This window comes from Lagenorhynchus albirostris, chromosome 2 (assembly GCF_949774975.1).
Source record: "Lagenorhynchus albirostris chromosome 2, mLagAlb1.1, whole genome shotgun sequence".
In the NCBI taxonomy this organism is placed as follows: domain Eukaryota; kingdom Metazoa; phylum Chordata; class Mammalia; order Artiodactyla; family Delphinidae; genus Lagenorhynchus; species Lagenorhynchus albirostris.
The window spans coordinates 49686916-49709763 of record NC_083096.1 but is presented as its reverse complement, the minus strand read 5'-3'; the positions used below and the strand labels follow the sequence as shown (position 1 = coordinate 49709763).

General features: G+C 54.1%; 1 protein-coding gene across 1 annotated transcript in view; it reads left to right on the top strand.

The window, feature by feature from the left end:
• The window catches only part of LHX4 (LIM homeobox 4), a 42603-nt gene extending 21641 nt beyond the window's left edge, over positions 1 to 20962 (top strand). The window contains exons 3-6 of the mRNA XM_060142158.1: positions 12861 to 13063; positions 17676 to 17830; positions 18232 to 18403; positions 20568 to 20962. Of these exons, the coding sequence (XP_059998141.1) occupies positions 12861 to 13063; positions 17676 to 17830; positions 18232 to 18403; positions 20568 to 20962 (925 nt within the window). The remainder of the gene's footprint in view (positions 1 to 12860; positions 13064 to 17675; positions 17831 to 18231; positions 18404 to 20567) is intronic.
• Positions 20963 to 22848: the final 1886 nt, after the last annotated feature.

The following is a 22848-nucleotide window of genomic DNA, read 5'->3' as shown; positions in this document are numbered from 1 at the left end:
TCATTGACCTCACTGATCAACACTGTGGTTCTAAGTTCCAGGATCAATATTTTAAATCTCTTTGCCTATAACAAGGGGCAGGGCCACTGCTTTGCACAATTCCAGGGGCATCTTTTATTCTGTGTGAAGCTTTGTGACTCAAGACTGTAATGTGAGGAGTGCCCCGCTGGAGGTGTGCAATACCCCCAAAGTGGGGGAGGGGGACAGAGAGGAAAGCTGGAGGTTGGCTCCCACTAGCTTCCAGCCTGTGAGACATGGTCGTACTGGTGACTGGCAGCAGAGGGCGATGTTGGTGTGTGCACAGGCAGAAAGAAGTACTGTCGGAAGGTTGCACTCTGTGGTTGTTATGTTGTTTGAAGGGCGGGGGCTGTTAAACTCTGTCTTGCTCAGTAACATTGGCTGATTTTTGCTGTTGTTTGTTGTTTTGACTCTTGGGTCCTTGGATCCCCTTCTCCGAAGGAAATAACATTCTGGGGCCTGAGAGCAGAGGCTTAGTTGACTCATACAGCGTGCTTCTAAGATTATTACAATTTGAATCGCAAGCCAGGGGGCCCACAACTCCTTGGGTTGCATTTGCTGAGCAGGTCTTTTCTGGACTGTGCACCCAGCATGTGGAGGATCCCTGGCTCCTTGCAAAAGGACTAGAGCCTGGGGAGAGCAGGGATCTGGGATTTGGGCTTCCGGGTCCCCCTTTTCATCACTGATTTGGTCCTGGGATGAGCCTGGCAGCTCCCTTACTCTGAGGCGTGGTGAAAACAGGTTTTCTGCTCCAGGAACTGGTTCAAGTGCTGGGGTCCTTAGGCAAGTTCCTTAACATCTCTGAGCTCCAGTGTCCTCTGCAGGAAAAATGGGAATGCTAACGGTGGCTGCTTTAGAAGACCTGGTACACAGTAGCATTTCGCAAAGGGGAGTTATTTTATCAGTGGAGTGGTCTGGTGAACCCAAACGGAGCTTGACCGAATTCCTGTCCTGTGTTTTACAAGTTGTCAGCAAACAAGTGACTAGGCCTTCCTGAAAACCTCATTCCGTTATCTGTTAAGAGGTGACATTCTAACCCACAGAGTTGCTATGAAATGCAACTCTGTGGGTTAGAATGTCACCTCTTAACAGATAAGGGAATGAGGTTTTGGAACGTGCGGGCTCAGCCGCTCCGCGGCATGTGGGATCTTCCCGGACCGGGGCACGAACCCGTGTCCCCTGCATCGGCAGGCGGACTCTCAACCACTGCGCCACCAGTGGAAGAAGATAGTGTGTGAACTGTGTCTAGCACTGCTGGGTGCTTCATGCTAGGTGCTGTGTCTCTGGGTTTCTGGCCCTGGATGTGTTCACCTGACCTGTGGCCATGGAGGACCAGCTGGCAGAGTTCTCCCTGGGGCTGGGCCTGAGCTGACCTCTCCTGCCCGCTGCTCCCTCCAGCTTTGAAACCTTCCCACTGAGATGACTTTTAAAGGCCTAGAACTCCTCAGATGGAGGCGGGGGCAGCCTGGCAGGTGGAGAGGGTACATGGCAGTGGGCCGGTGACAAAGATGCCATGTCAATTTACATGAAGACTTGAGAAACAAACCAGTGATCATTATAACATGAAAACAAACAGCTATAGAATCAAAGAAAGGGCAAGAGTCCGTGTATGTTTTTAAGGCAAAGCACAGCTTTTAAGAACATCCCAGGCTTGAGGGGAGCTTCAAGCCACGCCCTGGCCGCCAGGTATGTGTGCTGGCATCTGCCTGCCAGAGGGGGCCGTGGGGAAGAGTCGGAGGCGTTCTGGGGTGACTGCCACTCCGGGGGGGTCCTGTCTAAAGCTTCATGCTTCTCTGGGAGTGTCTCCCTGCCCCTGAGGCCCTCACCTGCCTGATACTGAGGGGACCCAGCGGGATGGAGGGCTGCTGCGCCGTTGTCACTGGGGAGCTGTGTCCCCTCCCCCAGCCGGTCAGTCTCCAGGCGGCTGTCAGCCAGGGGCAGGTAAGCGGCGTTCTTGGGAGCCCGGGAGCTGCTGATTTGTCCCCGCAGTTCAGAACAGCCTGTTTCAGCTCCGGTGCGCTCTGAGTTTGGCCCAGCTGCAGGGTAGTTTTGCTGGCTCTGGCCAGGTCTTCGTTAGTGACCTTGGGCCAGTCACTCCGGTGACCAGGGCCTCCATTCCTCAGCTGGGCAGACGCCCACAGGACATCGGGCAATATGGGCCTGATGGGCCCATAAGGGCCCAGAAACCTCTCTCCGAGGTGGACGTTGAAGAGGGACCAGGCGCTGGGTTTGAATCCAGGCTCAGTGTGAATTTGGGGCATCAGACCTCTCTGAGCCTCACTCTCCCATCTCGAAAAAGGGATGGGAATAAAAATGTCTACTTTTCACAAGTTACTATGAGGACTGAGTCAAATGAAGTGTTCAGTAGCCATCATTATCGGCAGCTATCCCTATGAAGGCCGTGGTGGCATATCTATGTAGGGAGGAGAAAAAAAGAGGAAAGGAGGGTCCTGGGGCAGAGGCTACAAAAGGCCTTGGGCCAGACAGGGGTCCTGGGGAGGGAGGTGGGCCTGTCCAGTGGCAATGGCAGGTCAGGTGATTGGAACAACTGTCCACCTCTTGGTGTGCGGAGCTGCCCTGGGTCTTCCCCACAGGAGACCATCCCTCCCTGTGTGGTCCAGAGCTCTGTGGCAGTGACTGCAGCCCTCAGCCTTCGCTTCCCACAGCTGGGTTCCCAGCTCTGGCGGGAGGGTCCCGCCTGTGCCTGTGTGGCCGCCTCTAGCTAGCTTGTACTCTGTTGCCCCAGGAAGAGGCCACTTCAGTTCTGGGGTTGGTTGTGGTCCGATCTGGGGCCAGGTTCTTGCTGAGCCACTTGTTATTTTTGATAACCACACACCTGTTAGGACACACACACACACACACACACACACACACACACACTCTAGCAAAATGTGCTTGAAGAACTCACAAGGGGAGGGTCTCTTTGACGTGTGACTTTCCATAATTTCCGAATAGTTTATAGTCTAATTCCCTCGCTAAGCAAATTAAACCTCTTAAGGTAACGATCAGATGGTCCAGATAGTAGCCGTGCATGTGGACATTTGTAAGATTCAAACACTGGTGGGACCAGGCCCATAGTCATTTGCAAAGGCCTGTAATCAAGGCAGAAGCAATTACTTAGCTGAGCAGTTCCCCCTGGGACCTGAGGCGGTATATCAGGCGGTGATGAGTCCAGGGATTATCTGTCTGCCTGCCCCGGAGACCTCCCATTCAGCGGTGCCTGCCTCCCCTCCCAGAGCCCAGGCTCTCAGTGAAGGCCTCCTGACATCTCTGGAACCTGCATACTGGAGACCTTTCTGCCTTGGGAGAATCTGTTTGGAAACAAATAGTTGCAAATCAGCCTGGGAGTCAGATGGCATCTGGGCTGTAGGAACATGGTCCCCAGGCAAAGAGGGATGGGGTGACATGGGAATGGGAGATGGGGGCAGCTTAAAACACACCAGCTGGCAGCAGCAAGTCCCATTCTCTTAATCACTGGGGCTCAACCTCCTCCCTCCTTTACTTCCCACCCACAGCCATTCAGGTACTGAGACACGGGGTCCCACCTCCAAAGGGCCTCTCTTTCCATTCCTACTGCCTCTCTCGTCTCTCCGTCCCCTGTCACCACACCTCTGCACCGCTGGAAGCTTTTCTAATCGGCTGTCCTTCCCCTCTCGATCCCCTCTCTGCCAGTCTGTGCCTTCCTGCTGCAGCCCATCTTCAGCCACGTTGCCCCCATGGCTCCTGAATCTCCCGAGCCCACCTGGCTCCACCACGTTTCCTGCTGTTTCTCTGGCCGAGGTCACACGAAGGTCCAGGGAGAGCCAGTCTCTGACTTGCCGATCTGGCTCCTGGGGTCCGTCGGTGCCCCTGGAAGCGCCGCTTTCGGAGAAGCCACAGACCAGCCTTGGACCCTGCGGCGGGCATCATGGGTCCATGCAGCGGGCTGGCCGGGGGTATGGTGGGAGGGGGTGGGATGGGGCCTCCGTCCCCGAACGTCCATCCTGCTGCCTGTCCCCGTGTCTGCCGCACCACTGTTGAGAATGAGTCCTTAGGTCTTGAAGGGCTCAAGAATCAACACGCAAGCTGCAGATGCTGTGAGAGGGCCAAGAGCGTCCATTACGCAGGGTTTCTCAAAGAATGGTCCATGCCACAGCTGTACTGGGGTCATCCGTGTGGGGCTTGTTAAAAGTGTGGGTTCTGGGCCCAGAATCAGGAGTCTGGGGTGGCAAACATCCCAGGTGGCCCTTCTGCACAGGGTAATTTGGTGACAGCTGGGCTAACACCTTGGCAGAGAAGAATTAGTCTGGAGTAAGGAGAGCCGATTAGGTGCCTAGAGGAGAGGAGTGGGAAGGAGGGACGATGTTGTTGGGCCAGCTGGCAGCCTGTCCCATCTGTGAAAAGGGAATAATAATAGCTACCGATAAGGGCTGTTGTGCGCTTTCAATGAAATAGCTCACGTGAAATCCCCTGGTGCCTACTGACTGCTTAATGCATGTTCACAAAAATTAGGAGAGATGGGCTGCACTCTCGTAGAAGAGGGTCAGATCCTACACGTCCCATTGCCTCTTGGGAAGCAAATCTCCCCCCAGCAGGGAAAGCGGGGAAGGATGGCTGGGGGAAGGGAGAGTTGGGCTGTCGACCTTTTTCTGCCACTAACTGGGCTGTGTGATCTTGGGCAAGCCCCTGACCCTCTCTGGGCTTCCCCAGTTTGCTTCTGTGTTAAATGAGGAGGTTGGACTAGGTCACTGGTTCTAAAGCTTTTCCCGTTGTATTCATCTCAAAGTAATATTGAATGCTTGTTGAAAAGAAAAACATTATATTAAAAACAAAAAGCAGAGCCTGAGGGGCAGTTCTGGTGGGCCTGGGAGCTTTATGTGTGAGTATGTGGATGGGGGAGCTGTGTCCGTATTCTCTAAGGTTCTAACATTCTCCGGTGTCAGGCCTTCTCCAAATATGGCCCCCGTTTATGTCTGGAGAAGGCTGACCGTTCTGGGCCAGAACTCTGTGTGCCGTGACATGGCTGTGGTGGTGATATATGTTGGAAATATTGGTACATACAGTAACAGTAAATATCAGCGACTTACCTGTCAAGTGTGGTGATAGATAAAAGAAATACATGGAGGGAAGTGTCAACTGGGAAAAAAATATACGGCCGGCAGTAAATCACCACCAAGCAATTAAAGCATAAAATTAAGTTGTGTGGTATTTTGTTTCCTCGGGACAGCGCACCGCACTGTGGCAGCTCCTACATGTGAGAGGCTGGCGTGGGCCCGGACTGGCTTCCACTGACTGCTCTCAACGGCCCAGAGAAAGGAAGAACATTGGGTTCAAATCCCAGCACCACGGTCTATGGCTGTGAGGCCCCTGGCACGTTTCTTACCCTCTCTGAACTTGTTTCCTCATCCACAAATGGGGGAATTGTGCATTAATGCATACCATAGGAGTGGGTCATTCACTACGTATGATCAAATAGTCACTGAACACATATCCCGGGCCAGGCACTGCTCCAGGCGCTGGGTCCACTGGTGAACCAAACAGATCCAGCCCCGCTGTCACGGAGCTCGTCTTCTAGAGAAGGGAAAAGACAATACGATAAATGAACGAAATGCACAGTACATCCATGGGAGATGAGTGCTTCAGAGAAGGGAAAGGAAGTGCTGGGGTGGGGTGCAGGGGAGGTGGTTAAGGACTGCCCCCTGAGAAGGATACATCTGAGGGGAGACCTGTAGAAAATGCAGGGGTGAGCCATGTAGATATCTGGGGAAAGAGCTCCGAGCCTAGGAAGCAGGCCGGATGGTGCAGGATTGTAGAGGCCAGTTAGGGGACTTTGGCTTTTACTCTGAGTGAGAGGGGAGCCCCTGGAAGGTTTTGAGCAGGGGAGTGAGATGGTCCGACTCAGGGTCACCGTGTGGAAGATAGATGGTGGGGCAAGGGCTGTAGCCAGGGGATGCTTTAGGGGAGCTGTGGGCAAGGGGAGAGGGTGGCCTCAGCTGGGGAGGCAGTGGTGGAGACGGCGAGGGGTGGTCCAGTTCTTGGCATAATTTTGAGTGGTGCCAATGAGATTTGCTGACAGATCAGATGCAGGTGTCCGAGGCTGTCGGCCTGAGCAACTGGAAGAATGAAATCACCCTTCTCTGAGATGGGGAAGGTCACTGGAGGAACAGAAACATTTGCAATAGATGTTTGTTTGAGCAAACATCTGGTTGCCCATGAAATTAGGGTTAAGATTGGCTTCTCAATTCCTGCAAAATGTGCTGTTGGGATTTTGATAGGAATTGCATTAAATCTGTAAATCCCTTTGAATAGTATTGCCATATTAACAATATTAAGTTTTTAAAGCCATGAACATAGAATATCTTTCCATTTGTCTTGGTCTTTTAAAATTTCTTTCAGAAATATTTTGTAGTTTTTAGTGTGTACGTCTTGCACCTGTTTGGTTAAATTTATCCTAAAATATTTGATGATTCTTTTTGATGCTATTGCAAATGTTCCTGTTCCTGAGGAACAGATGCTGGGATCTGCATCTGGATCAGGAGTTTGGTCTTGGGCGTCCAAGTCGAGATGCTGAGGACGTCATGGGATGTACCCGTCTGGAGTTGGGTGGGGAGGTCTGGGCTTGGAGGTGGAAGTAGAATCCCTAGGGGTGTAGGGGGGGACAGAGAAGAGGTGTGGGAGGTGGAGGAGGGGCTGTCCGAGGAAGGAGCAGACCCAGGAGAGTCGGGTCCAGAGGCCAAGTGAGCGCAGCGTTCTAAGGAAGAGGGATGGCCGATGTGGTAGAAGGTCAGGGAAGAGTAGGCCTGACCACTGGACTCAGCGATGCCGGGGCCGTGCTGACCTGGTCAAGTGCAGTTGGGGTTGATATGTCGGTGGCACCTTGACTGGAGCGTGTATTATTCAGGGTTTTCCACAGAAATGCAACCAACAGGGTGTGTGTTGGGTGTGTGTGTGTGGGGGGGTGTGTGTGTGTAAAGAGATTTAATTTAAGGATTGGCTGACAAGATTTTGGAGGCTGAGAAGCCCCAAGATCTGCAGTCAGCAGGCTGGAGACCCAGGAGAGTTGATGGTGTAAGTCCCAATCCAAAAGATGGCAGGCTCGAGACCCAGGAAGGGCCAGCATTTCAGTTCGAGTCTAAAGGCAGGAAAAGACCGATGTCCCAGCTCCCGGCAGTCAGGCAAGGGGAGTTCACTCTCACTCTTGGGAGGGCCAACCTTTCTGTTCTCTTCTGGTCTTCACCTGATTGAATGAGGCCCATTGCATTGAGGAGGGCAATCTGCTTTACTCCGTCACTGATTCAGATGTTAATCTGTCCAAAACCGCTTCCAGACACACCCAGGAAAATGTTTGAGCAAACATCTGGTTGCCCATGAAATTAACCATCGGAGTGGATTCAAGAGAAGGCTGAGAGCAGGGGCATTAGAGACCCTGCCTAGAGACCCGTCTTCTGAGGGATTTTGCTCCAAGGGGAGTAGAGAAAGGGCTGGTAGATGCAAGGAGGTGTAGGGTCAAGAGAGGTTTTATTTTTTTAAGTGGTGGAACTATGGATAATAGCATGCTGTACGCTGCTGAGTAGATGTGGTAGAGAGGGGAAGTTAATGATGTGGGCGGCAAGGGGGCCAGTTGCTGGGTGAATGATCTTATTAGGCAGGAAGGAGCGGACTCTGCGCCCAGGCGGGCGGTCGGCCTTGACCAGGAGCACAGCCGAGTCAGCTGTAGGAAGCCGAGAGACCTGGGCAAGCGGCGGCGGGGCGGGGGTGGGGGGTGTGTGTGGACGGGACAGTGGGAGGGCCTGGCAGGCCTTTGCTTAGAGCTCCGTTTTTCTCCTGGAAATAGGAGGCCGGGCCACCAGCTGAGACGGAGGATGAGGGGCCTGAGAGAGAGAAGGTATGGGAAGGTGGGGGCGCTAATGCACTAGGGAAGTGCCCTGTGCTTTCCCGGGCCCTCTTGAGGTCCAGAGCCTGAGTTTAAGGGGAGCCCGGTCAGGGAGGTGGTAGGTTTCCCTCGGTGCTGTCAGACACCCGGTGCTGCATGGAGCAAGCAGAGGACTGAGAGCGGGGCGCAGGTTCGGGGTGTGGGCGCGAGAGCGATTCCTAAGGTGGACCTCGGAGTCTTTGCTGGGTAAGGGGGGGACGTGAGGCCACGAGGGGAGGGAGGGGCAGTGAGAGGGGCTGGGTTGCAGGGCTGTGGGCATCGGGCTGCTGCGGGGACTGAGCTGGAAGGACAGGACGGTGCAAAGGTTGGAAGTTATTCCTGGAGGCGGTGCAGTTCCTGGTGACAGGGTCCGGGGCGGACCATGGGCATGAGTGGCCGAGGAACGGGGGAGGCCATGCCTTTCAGGAGAAGAGGTCAAGGAAACGAGAGGGCAGGGGCAGGAGGGACTCTGGGGACACTGATGCCACTGACAATTACGGCAGCAGGGACGGTGAGAGCGACAGTGAGCCAGGAGGGAAACTCGCCCCGGGGTGGGGCGTGGGCCGGGGTATCAATGACTGCCCTGGGGAGGTAGCGGTGTGGCCTGAGGGCCAGTTGCAAGGATCACGTGAGGTTATGTACCACGCGGGCACACGGCAGGTGCTTGGTAAACGGGAGCTGCTCTTTAATCGTGTTGGTGACCAGAATGTGGTACCTGGCCTGATGGTAGGTCAGAACTTAAAATCAGGAATGTGCTGGAACATCTGCGGTGTAGGATTTACATGCACCTGTCTCTAGAAGATGTGGTGCCTGCCAGGCCTGCCTGTCACCCTTCCTGCAGTATCCAGACACCCTGAAGTGGACAGCGGGCCAGGCAGGCCTGACGAGAGCAGCTGGGGTGGACAGATGAATGGGCAGAGGGAACTCAGGCTGAGCACGGGAGCAGAGGGCGAGGCCAAGGACACAGGCCTGGCCCTGTTCCCAGGGTTGGGGACAGCCCCTGAACGTCAGCCATGACGTCTGGTGCATTTCCGGAAGCCCAGGCCCCTCACGCCTGAGCTACAGGTGCAGGAAGGTGTGGATAGGACCAGTTGGTGTGTTGAGGTGAACGCCGCGGGGGAAGGCTCTTGGGGCAGCCCCGCATCGCAGGCCTGGGAGCCGCATGCTCGAGGGCTCAGAGCAGCTGGGGATGCTTGAGGGGCACAGGGCCCCTGGAACCCACTTCCAGTCCAGAGTAGAGGCACCACGGCTGGCTGCTCCGTGATGTTTGCTGCCTTTGATGCCCACCGTGCACCAGCTGTGCTGTCAGAAGCACCGAGTTCAAATCCTGGCCTTTTTACTCTTTGCCTGTGTGAGCCGAGGCCGGCACCTCCCCCATCTGAGCCTCAGTTTCTCATTTGTCAGAAGGCATCATAATCCCCGCCTTCCAGGTTGGGCACTCAGGAGACATCTGTGGAATGAGTGCAATGATGAGAGCAAAGTGGGGTGGAAAGTTTATGTTTTCGTACACTTCGGGCCTCATTTCAACGGGGGGTTCAGTTCCCTTCTTAGGAGAGCTTTTGCCGGGAGCTGCAGTTATTATGGTGAGTGCTAACCCTTCCCCTCCTGCTTCGGACACATGCTTGAAGGAGCAGTTCGTGCACTCATTCCTCCCTGCGTGCGTTCATTCACTCCTTCGGTGGGTCTTTGTGGCTTGCCTGCTGCTTGTTGGGCAGAGATAAGAGCATTGCCAGTGACGTTGCTCTGAGAAACGTTAGCCATGAGCAAGTCCTCCCTTGTGTCTTCTTTGTCTTTTGGATCAGCTCCAGCTGCTTTCCCCGAGGAGACCGGCCGTCCCTGAAGGCCTAGCGGGCAGGGTTGACCAGAGAGAGATTGTCCTGGTGAGCAAGGCCAGTGCAGTTTGCACCCGCGCGGGCAGGGCCCTGCACACGGTAGGGGCTCAGCGATAGGACGAAGGGAATGCTGACTAGAAAATTCCTCGGAAGCCTCTTCCTTGGCCACTGTCCTGCTCGGCCCCCGCCCCCAGCATCCTGCAGATTTGGTCAGGTTGGTTCGACTATTGGTTCTGTGTAGCAGCCAGGTTCACAGTTTTACCTGGTTTTGGACCCGGGAGTTTTAGCCGCGGTCATCTCATTATTGCTCGTCACAGAACAAGTTGTGTAACCTCTCCAGGCCATGACTGCCTCACCTGTGACTCTGGCTGGTCTGAGATCTGGACATTCAGGACAGTGTCGTCATCACATCTGCAGCCCCACAGGACGGCGTCTTATTCTGGGCTCGCTGGCTCTGACCAGAAGTTGGGGTGGGGAGCCCCTCAGGACTGGGCCATGCTGGGAGAGCCCTGTGGGCCCAGGGGGTGCACGCAGTCCCCTCGATGAGGGTCCCGCTGGCCGTGCTCCAGGGGAGGGGGGTAATAAGGGGCAACTTCCACTTACCATCGGTATAAATCCCACAATCAGGAAAATTGCTTCAATTGCTAAAAAACACCGGTGGGAAAGTCCATTTATTTTTCATTTTTCTTGTGCACTTGCCACCCTCACGCATGAATCACTGTCGGTATGTAGATTAAATTTATACCCTCGTTATCTTTCATGTCTCTGGGGCTCTGGTGTCAACTAGGTTTCTGGTTACGGAAAGCCACGGCCTGCATTCTAGTGGGGAGAGGATGTGGCCCTGCCTGTGGGCGGGGCCGCTGCAGGGTCTCCACTCTGTTCTGGAGTCTGCTCAGCCCTCCTCCCACACCCCCCTCCTGCCCCCACCCCCGGTCTCCACCCCGTGACTCGGCCACAAAATAGGACTTGCTTTTTGGAACATTCTAGTTCTTCTCTGGAGCTGCTTCTGCTCCAGCCTTTGCAGCAAAGGATTTGGACGCTTGGGTTTCGGTGGTTTATTTGGGAGGGTTTTGCAGTGAGCAGGATTGTTTCATTTTGAACACCTGCTTTGTGAATTGGCCTGGACTGGATAGCAAACTACAGGCAATTTGAAAACACACTCTAGTAACACATAAACAGGCTTCCTTTCTCTTTGTCCTTCAGACACACACACACACACACACACACACACACACACACACACACACACACACACACACACACACACACACACACACACACACACACACACACACACACACACACACACACACACACACGAGCTGGGTGCCTGCCTGCCTTCCTCTCTAATACAGGCGACATGGTTAGACAGCAGCTGTGGAAGCAGCCTGGTTCTCACCTGTGCTCTGGGAGGTTCAGAACCATCTAGGACGGACAGTAGACTTTGTTCTCCATTCTCAGATTTAGCCATCTCCTTGCATAATCTCTAAAATCATGGTTCTTTATTCACTGATTTATTTTTCAACAAACTTGATCTCTACTTTTCTGGGTCCTGGACTTGAAATCTGATGAAACCCTTGAAACCCTTTGAAAATTTGTTGAAAGTCCAGGCCCCCCCTCCTGATGCACAGTTTTGAAAAAACTCAGGGGTAGTTGACAGAGCCCGTCCTGAGCTCTGGGCTGAGAACCCCTGCTCTAAAGAGGCCTTCTCCCATGCATGCCACCGTCCTCACAAAACCTAGGGGCATTCCAGGAGTTCAGAAGCCTGGGGTCCTTCCGAGCCAAACAGCTCAGGCCCTCACACCCTCCTCAGATCTCGTCTCAGAAGAGCAGTCCCTGGGGCCACGCTCCTGGCTCTTTTGGGGTTACCCATCTAGACTTAGAGAACCCCACTTCTCTCTGTGACCCCATGCCCCCGGGACGGGGCTGAAGCCGCAGCTGGCCGTGCCTGCTCCAGGCCCCTGCAGCCCCCGGCAGGTATCATTACTGCACAAGAGACCCATCATTCTGCATTAATCTGGGATTCATCATGATAGCCATGACCATAATTAATTTATTTGGTATTAATGGGGATGAAATATGTACTGTCCTTTCAGGGGAAATCAGGCTGCCTATAAGCATTAGTTAAAAGGACCATTAAAATCAAACCTTCCCCAGATCCATTAGGCAAAGTCTTTCATCCTGAAGAAGATAAAGTTCTGCTGTGTGAAATGTCATGAATAATTAGGTTGATTGCTGTTTTAAACTCTGCCCCTTCCTCCCTAACCCTCCCACCTCCCTCCTGCAGCAGAGCCCCCCACGCACCCACCGCTTCATCGTCACATCTGCACTGGCCCCCAGTTCCCCTCTGGCCTCTGCGACCACCGGTGTGGCTCTGTGTGTATGGCCAGGACAGGGAACGGGGCTTAAATGACCCAGCTGGACTATAGTTGCAATGAGTCTACTTCTCTTCTTTTCCCAACCTTGGGCCCGGATGGTGGGCACCTTCCTCTTGCCTCGGTGCTGCTCCAGAAAGGGGTTGATGGGAAGAGGTCTGAGGCAGCATTTTTCAAACTGAGGTCTGCAGGCCCCACACCTCGAATGATGGCAGGGGTATAAAACGCAGATTCCCGGGCTCACATCTCAGGGGCTGTGCGTGGGAAGGGGACGGAGGCTGCTACGGAGGGTTTGGTGTCTGCCGGATGGAGGGGAGAGGCAGGAGAGAGAACCCATCGTGAGAGGCCCGCTCTGCGGCCGACGTGTGATTTCTCCGGAGCCCCGTGTGGACCCTGGCGTGTGGCGTGTCCCGTGGGGAGCACGGGAAGAGGCGTTTCACCTGATGCTTTATGCACATGGGTGCACACGGTTGCCCCGTGGGGCTGGTCCTCCAGGCCTCACCATCAAGCTGAAGAAACCAGGAGGCAGAGGGCGAAACTGCCCGCTCAGTGGGACCTGGAAAATCCTACAGCCCTGGGTGAACTGACGAGCTGTTAATCGGACAGTTGGGTGGCCCAGGGGTGGAGGCCCATGGACCCCCCGGAGTGGTGGGGTGGGGGAGGGACAGATGAAAAGTGCGCCCAAGCCAGACCCCGCCTCCCTGCCGCGCGCTCTAATCTTTTCACGCCACGCTGCCCTTACAGGCGCTTCGGCACAAAATGCACGGCCTGCCAGCAGGGCATCCCCCCGACCCAGGTGGTCAGGAAGGCGCAGGACTTCGTCTACCACCTGCACTGCTTCGCCTGCATCATCTGTAACCGGCAGCTGGCCACGGGGGACGAGTTCTACCTCATGGAGGACGGACGGCTGGTGTGCAAGGAGGACTACGAGACGGCCAAGCAGAACGGTAATCAGCACGGCCCCTCCCCCGGCCTCCGTGCCGGCCGTGCCCCCTGTCCTGCCTGAGTCCGGGCTGCCCACCCCTCGGAGCCCTGCTCGCCCCCTGCCTCCTCTAGAACCTTCCCAGATGCCTGCAGGGAGGGGGAACCCCCAGCCCCCAGCCCTTGGCGCTTGCTGCTCCACGGAAGCATCAACCGGTTTCCGGCCGCTGAGCGCCTGCCTGTCTCGCGCGCCAGCACGTTGGCTCGGGAGCAGCTGAGGACCTTGTGCCCATCATCTTGAGGCCCCTCGCTTGGGGTGGGGCTGGGAGGGTGCTCCGTCTGCAGTGGAGCTGCTCGTCAGTTTCACATATCGGGGTGCACATCTACCTCTGCACCTCAGAGGCTTCGGTCAGCAGGAGCCCTGGCGTTGGCCTAGGTCACCCTTGGAACGGGTCAGCTCGTATTTCAGTATTTCAGTTAATTGTATTGTGTTTCCCCTCTCAGACTGTGGGCTTCTCGAGGGCAGGGCCTTAGGGGTGACGACTCTTGTGTCTCCCAAGCCCCTCATATGGGAGCAGACGCTCAGCCAGTCTCCTCGTTCAGGGAGACCCAACCGTCTCAACCTTCTGCTCCCGTGCACCCCGCCACCCTTCCCTGGCCACCTCAGGGCCCTGTGCACGGTCTGCACGGAAGCTCGCAGCACAGGCTGAGGCTGATGTCGGGCCCCAGCCTTTAGTAACCACCCTGGAAAGCCTGCCTTCACAGGGGCGGCCTGGGCAGCAGCGGCTCCTGCCCTCCCAGGCCTTGCTCCTGGGCAGCCCTAGGTCTTTCCTGGGCCTTCCCAGGGCCTAGAGAGGGCTCGGACCCCTCCCCGCCATTCCCCGCAGGAAAGCCAAGCCCGACTCCCCACCTCCTGCAGCCTCACCTCAGGCTTCTCACTCAGGGCTGTGCCCTCCACCCGAATATGGCATTTGGCCAAAGTCAACCTGGGAATCTCAGGCGCACAAACTCGTGAAACGTCCAAGGTCATTTGCCTTTGACCAGAGTTTATTTCGACTCAGGGTGTTACTGCGGAACACTTCTGTTGACGGCTCTGGGCTTGATGAAAAAACAAAGGAACAACAATTTCATGTATCTCCTTCCAGGTCTTTCCTCGGTCCCCACATATATATTGTATAGATACGATCAATGCATGGAGAAATTAGTCTTTTGCTAACGAATGCAGTTCAAGGGTTTGTGTTGGTGAGGCCGCGGGAACCGAGCTCAGGCTGGGAGGGACAGCGCGGCAGGGCCTCCTCTCTCTTCTGCCCCCACCCCCAGAGTTCTGGCGTTTGACATGGACTGCCCTTCAGTCTCTTCTCCTCTTTCTGGGGCCTCTGCAAGCCTGCTCCCAGGCTCTTTGCCTTAATGTATTAATCTGCTCTGGCCCCTTAAAACTCACTCGGTGCAGTTACTTTGGAGTCACTTATGGTGTCACAGAAGATTAGGGATAAACCCTCAGCGCAGATGGACTCAGAGAGCCCAAGCTGCCCGTGCAACTCTGATGCCCTCCACCAGAGACCCCAAGGATGCAGGCCACCCCCAGGGCCAGCGGCTGCTTCTCGCAGTCAGAGGCCTCCTTTAGACCCTGAGCACGTGCAGCCCGGTGTCCACTGCTGCTGTGGATGGGTCGAGAGAAAGGGGAGACCAGCTGGGGAGGCAAGAATGACCCAGTGGGGCTAACGCTCTTATCGAGGATGCTTTGCCTCGCAGCGGACCTCTGTAGGATGGTGGAAAGACACCGAATTTGGCCTCAGAGGTTGGTGGGCATCTCTGCCGGGTCATGCACTAACTTGGGGGTTCCCCCGGCAAGTTGTGTACCTGGTTGAGCCTCGGCGTCTCAGCTCCATAGGGGTGGGTCAGAGCACCTGTCACATAGGGCTGTGTCCTGAGGTTTCCAGAGGCTGACACTTGTGGAATGGGACGTTCCACGAGGGAGAGACCAACGTGGAAAAGAAATGCAAACAGTAGGTGAGATCTGTTGTAGGTTTGCCAGCAGCTGGGGCTTACACAGTGTTTCTGGTCCATTCCTCCTGCCTCTGGCTGTCAGTGAGGCAGCGGCCGCTCCATCCCTTGAAATCTGGGTGCTCCTCGGTACAGCAGGGGCCTTGGTCTGCTGTGGGGCAGTTGGCTCTCCCTTTTTATGTTTTAATTCCTCCTTGCTAATCTAAACCCTCTTTCAGGCTTAGGTTCCCTCGCTGGTGCTACCCAAAAGACTGAATATCAGCTATTTGTATCTTGGTGTGAATGATTTCGTTCATTTGTTAGTCTCCCTGGATATTTGCATTTTCAATATAATGAGGTGGCATTTTAGGCCAGGGACAAGTGCTAGGAGACCCTGCATAATTCAAAACTAACATATTTTAAGACTAATTTTCCCATAGGAATTAATGTAAAAAGTCGAGGGGCGGGCATGTATCCTGGGAGCACATAAATCCATAACCAGTGAAGTGTATCTTTGCCTTAATGCTACTTTTTATTTTCTCAGCACTATCTCAGTCTCTCCTAGATGCTCTCTCCTAAATTAACAGCCTAGGGTATCATGGTCTTGCTTGGCCTTCCTCATAGCATTTTATCACATTTAACTTCCGTACCAAAGTTATTGATTTTCGGGTACATTTTTCAGCACGAGCACTGCCACCGCTACTTAATGAATACTTGGATGATATTGTTATAGGATATAAAAAAGATTTTAAATTATAATAACAGTGAATGTTAAAATAACAGCATAATAATCCCCATAATCGCAAGAAGAAAGTTCCGCGTACGTAGCCAGCCATGCGGAACCAAGGGGCCACCAACCCAGGATGACAGGGGTTTGTCCCAGTGGCGCTGCCATCTGGCCAACCTAATGCACTAGGCCAACCTATTTTGAAATTAAGCAATTCTCAATGAATTGAAAAAATTTTTGGTGGTTTCATTATTTCAAATTTTGTACGTAAAGACCGTATAGATATTTTTAAAGTGCACTGTTTCGTATTTGCATCAAGTTCTGTCATGCTCTTATCTCTATAAATACGGGTAGACGGGAGTGATTCCTAACAACAGAATTTAAAGAATTTTGGAGGTTTTCCTCAGTGCGTGTGCCTCAGTGGCTCTGGAATCCTTCCTCCTGGTCCTGTGTCCAGGACCCCAGGGAGGGACTTGAGTGGTGGGCTTTGAGGATGACAGTGCTCTGCTGGGGAAGAAAACGGCCCAAGGGGGAGAGAGGACTGGGGGCCTTGTCCCCCCTCCGCTGTGTGCACGATTGATCGTAGTGTGAGCCTGGGCTTAATGTCATTAAGGATGACTTAATCCTACAACGTGCCACCCACCCAGGCTTCAGAGGGGCGAGGGGACTTGCCCATGCACTCACTCAATGAGAACGGTGAACCCAGGTCTTCTGACTCCAAGAAAAACCTTTTAGAATTGTTGTGAGGCTCCTAGGCACATAAAGCTCTCAGGTCAACACCAGGCACACAGTAAGCACTTAATAAACATTAGCTATTTTTATTGTTGTTCCTAAGAGAGGGTTTTCTTGGGTGGAAAGGAAGAAAGGTAGGAAGATAGGCATGGAGCAGACCCCCTTCAAAGTACACATGTGGGAGGGGCACAAAGAACCCAGAGGGCCAGACGCAGCCGCCCATTCCCTCTTGCTTGACTCCGGGGGTGCTAGGCAGAGAATGGAAGTAAGTCTCAGTGCTGGGAGAGGAGCAAACCACTTACACCCAGTGCCTCTCTCTGTGCCTGACTCTGACTGAGAATAAACAGCCTTTGACACACAGGAACTTGATGCTCAAAATCCACTGAAGACAGTTGATCAATCAGCATGTTGTCCTGAACACTCTTCAGACCAGTGTTTTTCCAAAAATGTTGACTATGATCTACAGTAAGAGACTCATTTTATGTTTCAGCTCAGCACACATGTTCATACAGCAAGCATTGATCAAGTTTCATGAAACAATACTCGCTCTCATCTGCCTCGTCCATCCCGTCCCAGCCCATCCCATCTCACTCCATCCCATCCATTTGATTTCCTCTCTTAGTTTGCGATCAACTAAATTGACTTCACAACACACTAGTGGGCTCTGACCCATAATTTATGAACACTGCTTAGGTGAATAGTGAATGTACAGGTCACCCCTGCTATGAGCCCAGGGCTGTGGCAAGGCAGCGAAGCCGTGGGTGGGACCTGGGGGAACGGACCTTCCTGATGGGAGGAGGGGCAGGCGTCTGGGGCAGCCCAGAGCACAGACTTCATTCCGACTCCTTCACCTTTGCAGCCTTGGCAGTAACTCACATGGTTGGCCAGTCAGAGTGTTTGTCATGATGGGGAAACGCATGGAATGGTACACCTTCAGTCTGAGGAAAGCCCCTGTGTGGCTGGGCTGGCAGGGGAGAGGCAGGGAGCTGAGGGAAGGAGGACATGGTCCTCACTTTTCAGTGACTCAGAGGGCCTATGGGCTCCCTGGGGTTTGGGACCACGCCCCTTTGGTATTCCCCCATTTTCCCTCACTCTTGCCCATAGCAGGCAAGATTACATGGGGAGAGGAGGAAGGCGGGTTGAGACCCAGCTGCTCCAGATGGGCTGGACCCAGTAAGAAGTGGTTTTCATTGCAGATGACTCAGAGGCCGGAGCTAAGCGACCCCGGACCACCATCACGGCGAAGCAGCTGGAGACATTGAAGAACGCCTACAAGAACTCCCCTAAGCCCGCCCGGCACGTGAGGGAGCAGCTGTCCTCGGAGACAGGCCTGGACATGAGGGTCGTACAGGTGAGACACCAGCCACCCTGGCCCCCGGGCCTCCTTTGTTGACCGGAGATCCCAGGCCCGGCGCCACCCAGGCCGGGCCTGGGGCAGGGGTGGAGGCTGTCCTGCGGGTCCCTGCATCTGTGCCCTCCACGTGAGGGAGGCTTCGGGAGTGGTACCCATGGTACCTCATCAGCGGTGTCGCTGATCCCCTGGGGGAGTTGGGCTCAGGGCCACAAGCCCCGGAAATCTGCCGAATCAGAGGCAGATTTCTGAGGCCCAGACAGGGGGAGTGGTGGGCACGTCCCATTCCTTGCCCTGAGCTCTGCTGAGGCTTCGGTCTTTGTCTTTTGTCTCAGGGACCCTGGGGGCTTTGGGTTCGTGGTGGACGCCCCCCGAGATTGTCCCTTGTGCTTGTGTGGCAGGTTTGGTTTCAGAACAGAAGGGCCAAGGAAAAGCGGCTGAAGAAGGACGCGGGGCGGCACCGCTGGGGGCAGTTCTATAAGAGCGTCAAGAGGAGCCGGGGAGGCAGCAAACAGGAGAAGGAGAGCTCGGCAGAGGACTGTGGGGTTAGTGACAGTGAGCTGAGCTTCCGAGGTGAGCAGGGCTGCCGGGGCGAGGCCCAGGCCCTAGGAGAGGCCCCTGGGAAACTCATCCCCGATGCTCACGAGGGGTCTTTCTGGAGGCCTGGCCACCTCCCTCCCGAACACAGCCCTCCCTGCAACTTGGGGTAAAGGGCAGGGGGGAAAGGGTAGTGGCCCTTCCAGAGGGGACAAGGCACAGGAAACCAGAGCTCTGCTGCGGACACATGGAAGCCGGGTTCCCAGGCCCATGGGCCCCAAGGCCTCCCCTCCTTGCCTGCGGCCCGGGGCTCCCTCACCAGCCCACGCAGCTGTGCAGGACAGCTGTGTCTCTGCCTGCACCCTGAGCCCCCCCTCCTGCATTTCTCCCCTCGGCCGGGGCACTGGGCTCCCTCCCGTGACCCCCTAGAGTGAGCCCCCTCCTCTCCTGGCGGTGGGAGGATGTGCTGAACGGGCCCTTTGCCCCGGGAAGTCAGTACTGTGAGTGCCCGTGAGGTGGGGACCGGCCTCATTCTGAAATCCCTTCCCTCACTGCCCCTGTCATCCGGTCCAGCGCACGCGCTTTGCTGCATGCGCTATGTTCAAATTTGTGCGTCAGCGAAGTTGCAAATGGCTGCATGTTTTGGATCCTTCGGTCATTTGCAGATAGCCGTAACGGTTCTCATGCAATGAGTCCTCGAATGTGGAAGGTCTTCTGTTGTGGGGCGAAGGGAAGAGTCCTGAGCTGGGGGATCAGAAATCTGGCTTCCGGTTATGGCTCTGTCAAACGGATTCACTTCTCTCGAGCCTCAGTTTCCCCATCTATAAATGGGGAATAACCACATCCTTGCCCACCTCGCAGTGTTCTTGGGGATCCATGAACACAACTGACTGTGAATGTGTTTGGGGAAAGCTCAGCACATTTTCACACTTGGAAGACACGACCATCCCCTTCAGGGAGCCTGTGGCTCCCACAGAGGGCCCTGGCCGCACGGCATGACAGGTGGAGGCAAAAGGCGACACCGCTAATGGCCGTTTTACAGTGGAGCTGAGCCTTCAACCCCTGACCCCTCTAAAGGGCATGACTCCCCTCCCCCTCTTCATTTTTATGGGTGGGGTGAGGGACAGCCTAGGGCAGGTCGTCAGAAGGGATGGGTGTTGAAGTCCACTCTGGGGTGGCCTTGGTAGGAATGGATGCACAGGCCCAGGTGGGAATAGAAAGGAAGTCTGTGGGGCAGCAGATGGCATGAGCTGCCCGCCAGGACCGTGATGTCCTGAGAGGACTGTAGCCCAGCCCAGAGGTCTGCCCGTGGGGCCCTGGGGAGGGTTCAAGGGCCCTATGCTCACCTTCCAGGCCTCTTGGCGGGGGAGGGGGAAAGCCACTTAATCTCCTCTAAGCTGCTGAAATCAACGTCTGGAACATACAGGATTGTTAAGTCTTGTTTCATAGCTCCTTTCTGTTGGGTGCAGGTGGGTCCCCAGGTTGACATATCATTGGTCTCTCCAGGTAATTATATAATCTTCTTTTTCTTAAGACTAAAATTGCTCACTTCGGTCGGAGAGAGGAATTCTTCCCGGTGGCAAAGGTTCCATTAGATCCCCTTAATGAAATTCTTCATAAAACAAGAAGGTCATTTGCCTTAATCAGTCCAATACTTTGTCCCCAATGAAGAGCTTATTGGTAGACAGAGAAACCAAGTACTTTAATATCGAACCTCTTTCCCAGGTAGACCAGAAGGCTTTTGTACACGTCTTAGAGAGGTCCTCAGCCCCCCTGACCGCATGGGCCTGCTTGTTTCCCAACTAACTGAACCAAGCACTTTTCTCAGCTTGAAAACTTTCAGATGAAATCTTGTTAGCACAGAGTTTCTTCCGTCTGTGATGTGGAGAACATATGACTCCCCAAACCTCAGGCATTCGTATTCCTCAGTGTAGCCATCTTCGTACCTGAGCACACATGGGACCAACAAACTCACCAAACATTTGTCCAGTCTTCTGGGACCTGGGTGTTTGGTCTCTGCAGGTGTGGGTTCTGTTGTTTCCCCTTGATGCGGGTCAGTCTCTGGATGCCAGGCTGACGTGTTGGCGTCTGGCTCATGCTTGGGCTTCTTTCCTGGTCGTGTGTATTCCTAGGTTGTGAAGAACAGGGGACCACCGGAGTCCTGGCGGCTGACAATAAATCTCCGTTCTTTTGTCCACAGAGGATCAAATTCTCTCAGAACTTGGCCACACCAATAGGATTTATGGCACCGTGGGGGACGTTACAGGCGGACAGTTAATGAATGGGAGCTTCTCCATGGATGGGACAGGACAATCCTATCAGGACTTGAGGGATGGGAGCCCCTATGGAATCCCCCAGTCTCCATCCTCCATCTCGTCCCTGCCATCCCACGCTCCTTTGCTCAATGGGCTGGATTACACGGTGGACAGTAATTTGGGCCTCATTGCGCATGCAGGGCAGGGAGTAAGCCAGACGCTGAGAGCCATGGCTGGGGGACCCACCTCTGACATCTCCACAGGAAGCAGTGTAGGCTATCCCGACTTTCCAACTAGCCCAGCCTCTTGGCTCGATGAAATGGATCATCCTCCTTTTTAAGCACCTCTCCTCCCCACCCTACCCGTCCTCTGGCTTGACAGAATATCTTCAAGGATCAAAAGAGACTTGCCTTTTAAGGATCAAAAGCGCGCCAATGTGAATTTCCATTATTTTCAATGGAAGTCCTCTGCCGGTCCCGGGGAGGTCGCGGGACCCCACTAGGGCTTGTTTTCCTGGGAAGTGGTGGGAGAGCAGCCTCGTCTCAGAACACAGCACAGGGGCACAGAGCCCCAGAGCGCTAGGGTGCTGGCTTGTTGGCTCCTCCCCCGCCCTGCTTACAGGCTTTGGCTGCACAGTGCTTGGTTGACGGCATGACTGTGTCAGGCCACCTTGCTCTTTGGGAACTCTGCTCCAACTGGAGTGTCTCGTCATGCCCCCCCGAACCACTGCTCTCACCAGAACCGAGATTTCTGAGGTAGAGGCATCGCGGCCCTTGAGTATTGATAAAAGTGATTTCTGGACCATCTTTATTGAACCCTAATTTTCAAAATAAAAAGTCACTTATTAAAGGTCAGTGGAAAACTTTGATGGCCAGAGTTCGATGTTGAAAACATGCTCCCTCCTCCTTTTTTGTTGCTGTGAAAAATATGACTTCTTCCCTACCCAGAAATATATGCCGGAGACCATTTGGTCATTTTTGGTTTTTACGAAATCCCATCTATATCACTGAATCCCTGACGGCAAGAAGTGCTTTTCATTGCAGGTGACTCTGAGGCTGGAGCTGAGTGGCCCTGGACCATCACAGCGACTGCATGACAAGTCCCCCTGGTACACAATGTGCCTTTTTAATTTGCCTGTATTATTTATTCCACAAGACAGGCTGTGGGTTCCAAAATGATCAAAGCTAAAATATGGAGAGAACAGAACGACAATCAGTGAAAACATTTGTAGACGTTTGGATTCCAAATATGCGGTCTGTTTAGCCAAGTCAGCAGATGCCAGTCTCCCAGCGTTCTCATCCGGTAGGGCGAAATGACATTGTGTCTGTTTTGAGGGACTTGGTTTAGATGAGCTTGTAACTCCACCCGCCCCCGCTCACCTGCAGCCAACCCTCCTCAGCCCTTTAAAAATGTGAGCTTTCTCTGCTGTGCTAGTTGACTCAATTGGAGGACAGTCTTGGCCTCTTCCGAGTACTAGCAATGCTTCTTGGCCTATCTTGGTTGGGAGGAATCATTTAGGGAGCAGCCCTAAAATTGTCCAAAGGGTTCCAAATGGTCCTTGGCTGCCTCCCTCTGGGTTGCTGGCTGGACTCATGCCAGGCCCTGGGTTGCTCCAGTTCTGCACTCAGAAAGGCAGAGCTCTCCAGCCAGTGGCAGTGCAGAGACTCTCAGCTTGCGGGTCTGCAGTAGCCCATCACCAAGCCTGAGGCAAGGGCAAGGGCAACCCCTGCTTTATGAGCTGCTGTCTCTGCAACAGACTGCACTTCTACAGGAAATACCGTTGCGAATGGTGCTACAAGTCCCACTTTATGCCACACATCTGTCCATCAGGAAGCTCTCCATGTGCATACTGGATATAGCCGGGTGGAATTTATTCCAGTCCCCTTGGGAAATGGTGGTTTGCTTCTTCTGGCCTCCCATTCTCTTAAACAAGATCAGCAGAGTGGGAAAGGGTAAGATGGTATTGCCTTTCTTTCACAGCAAGTGATGGGGCCAAAGCACCTAAGGACCCTTCCTTCCGGGAATGGTTTTGAGGACCGCAAAGATTTAGGCATAAGGTAGGCAGACTAAAGGAAGAGAGAAACACTTCCTCTTTTGGATGCTTCATCTTTTGTAAACTCCTTTCCAGGACTAAACTGCGGTCAGTGAAGCTTCTTTAAAATATATGGTCAGTAAATTCCTGGGTCAGCCTTCAGGCCATCTTTGTTCTCTGATCAATTTTGTAGT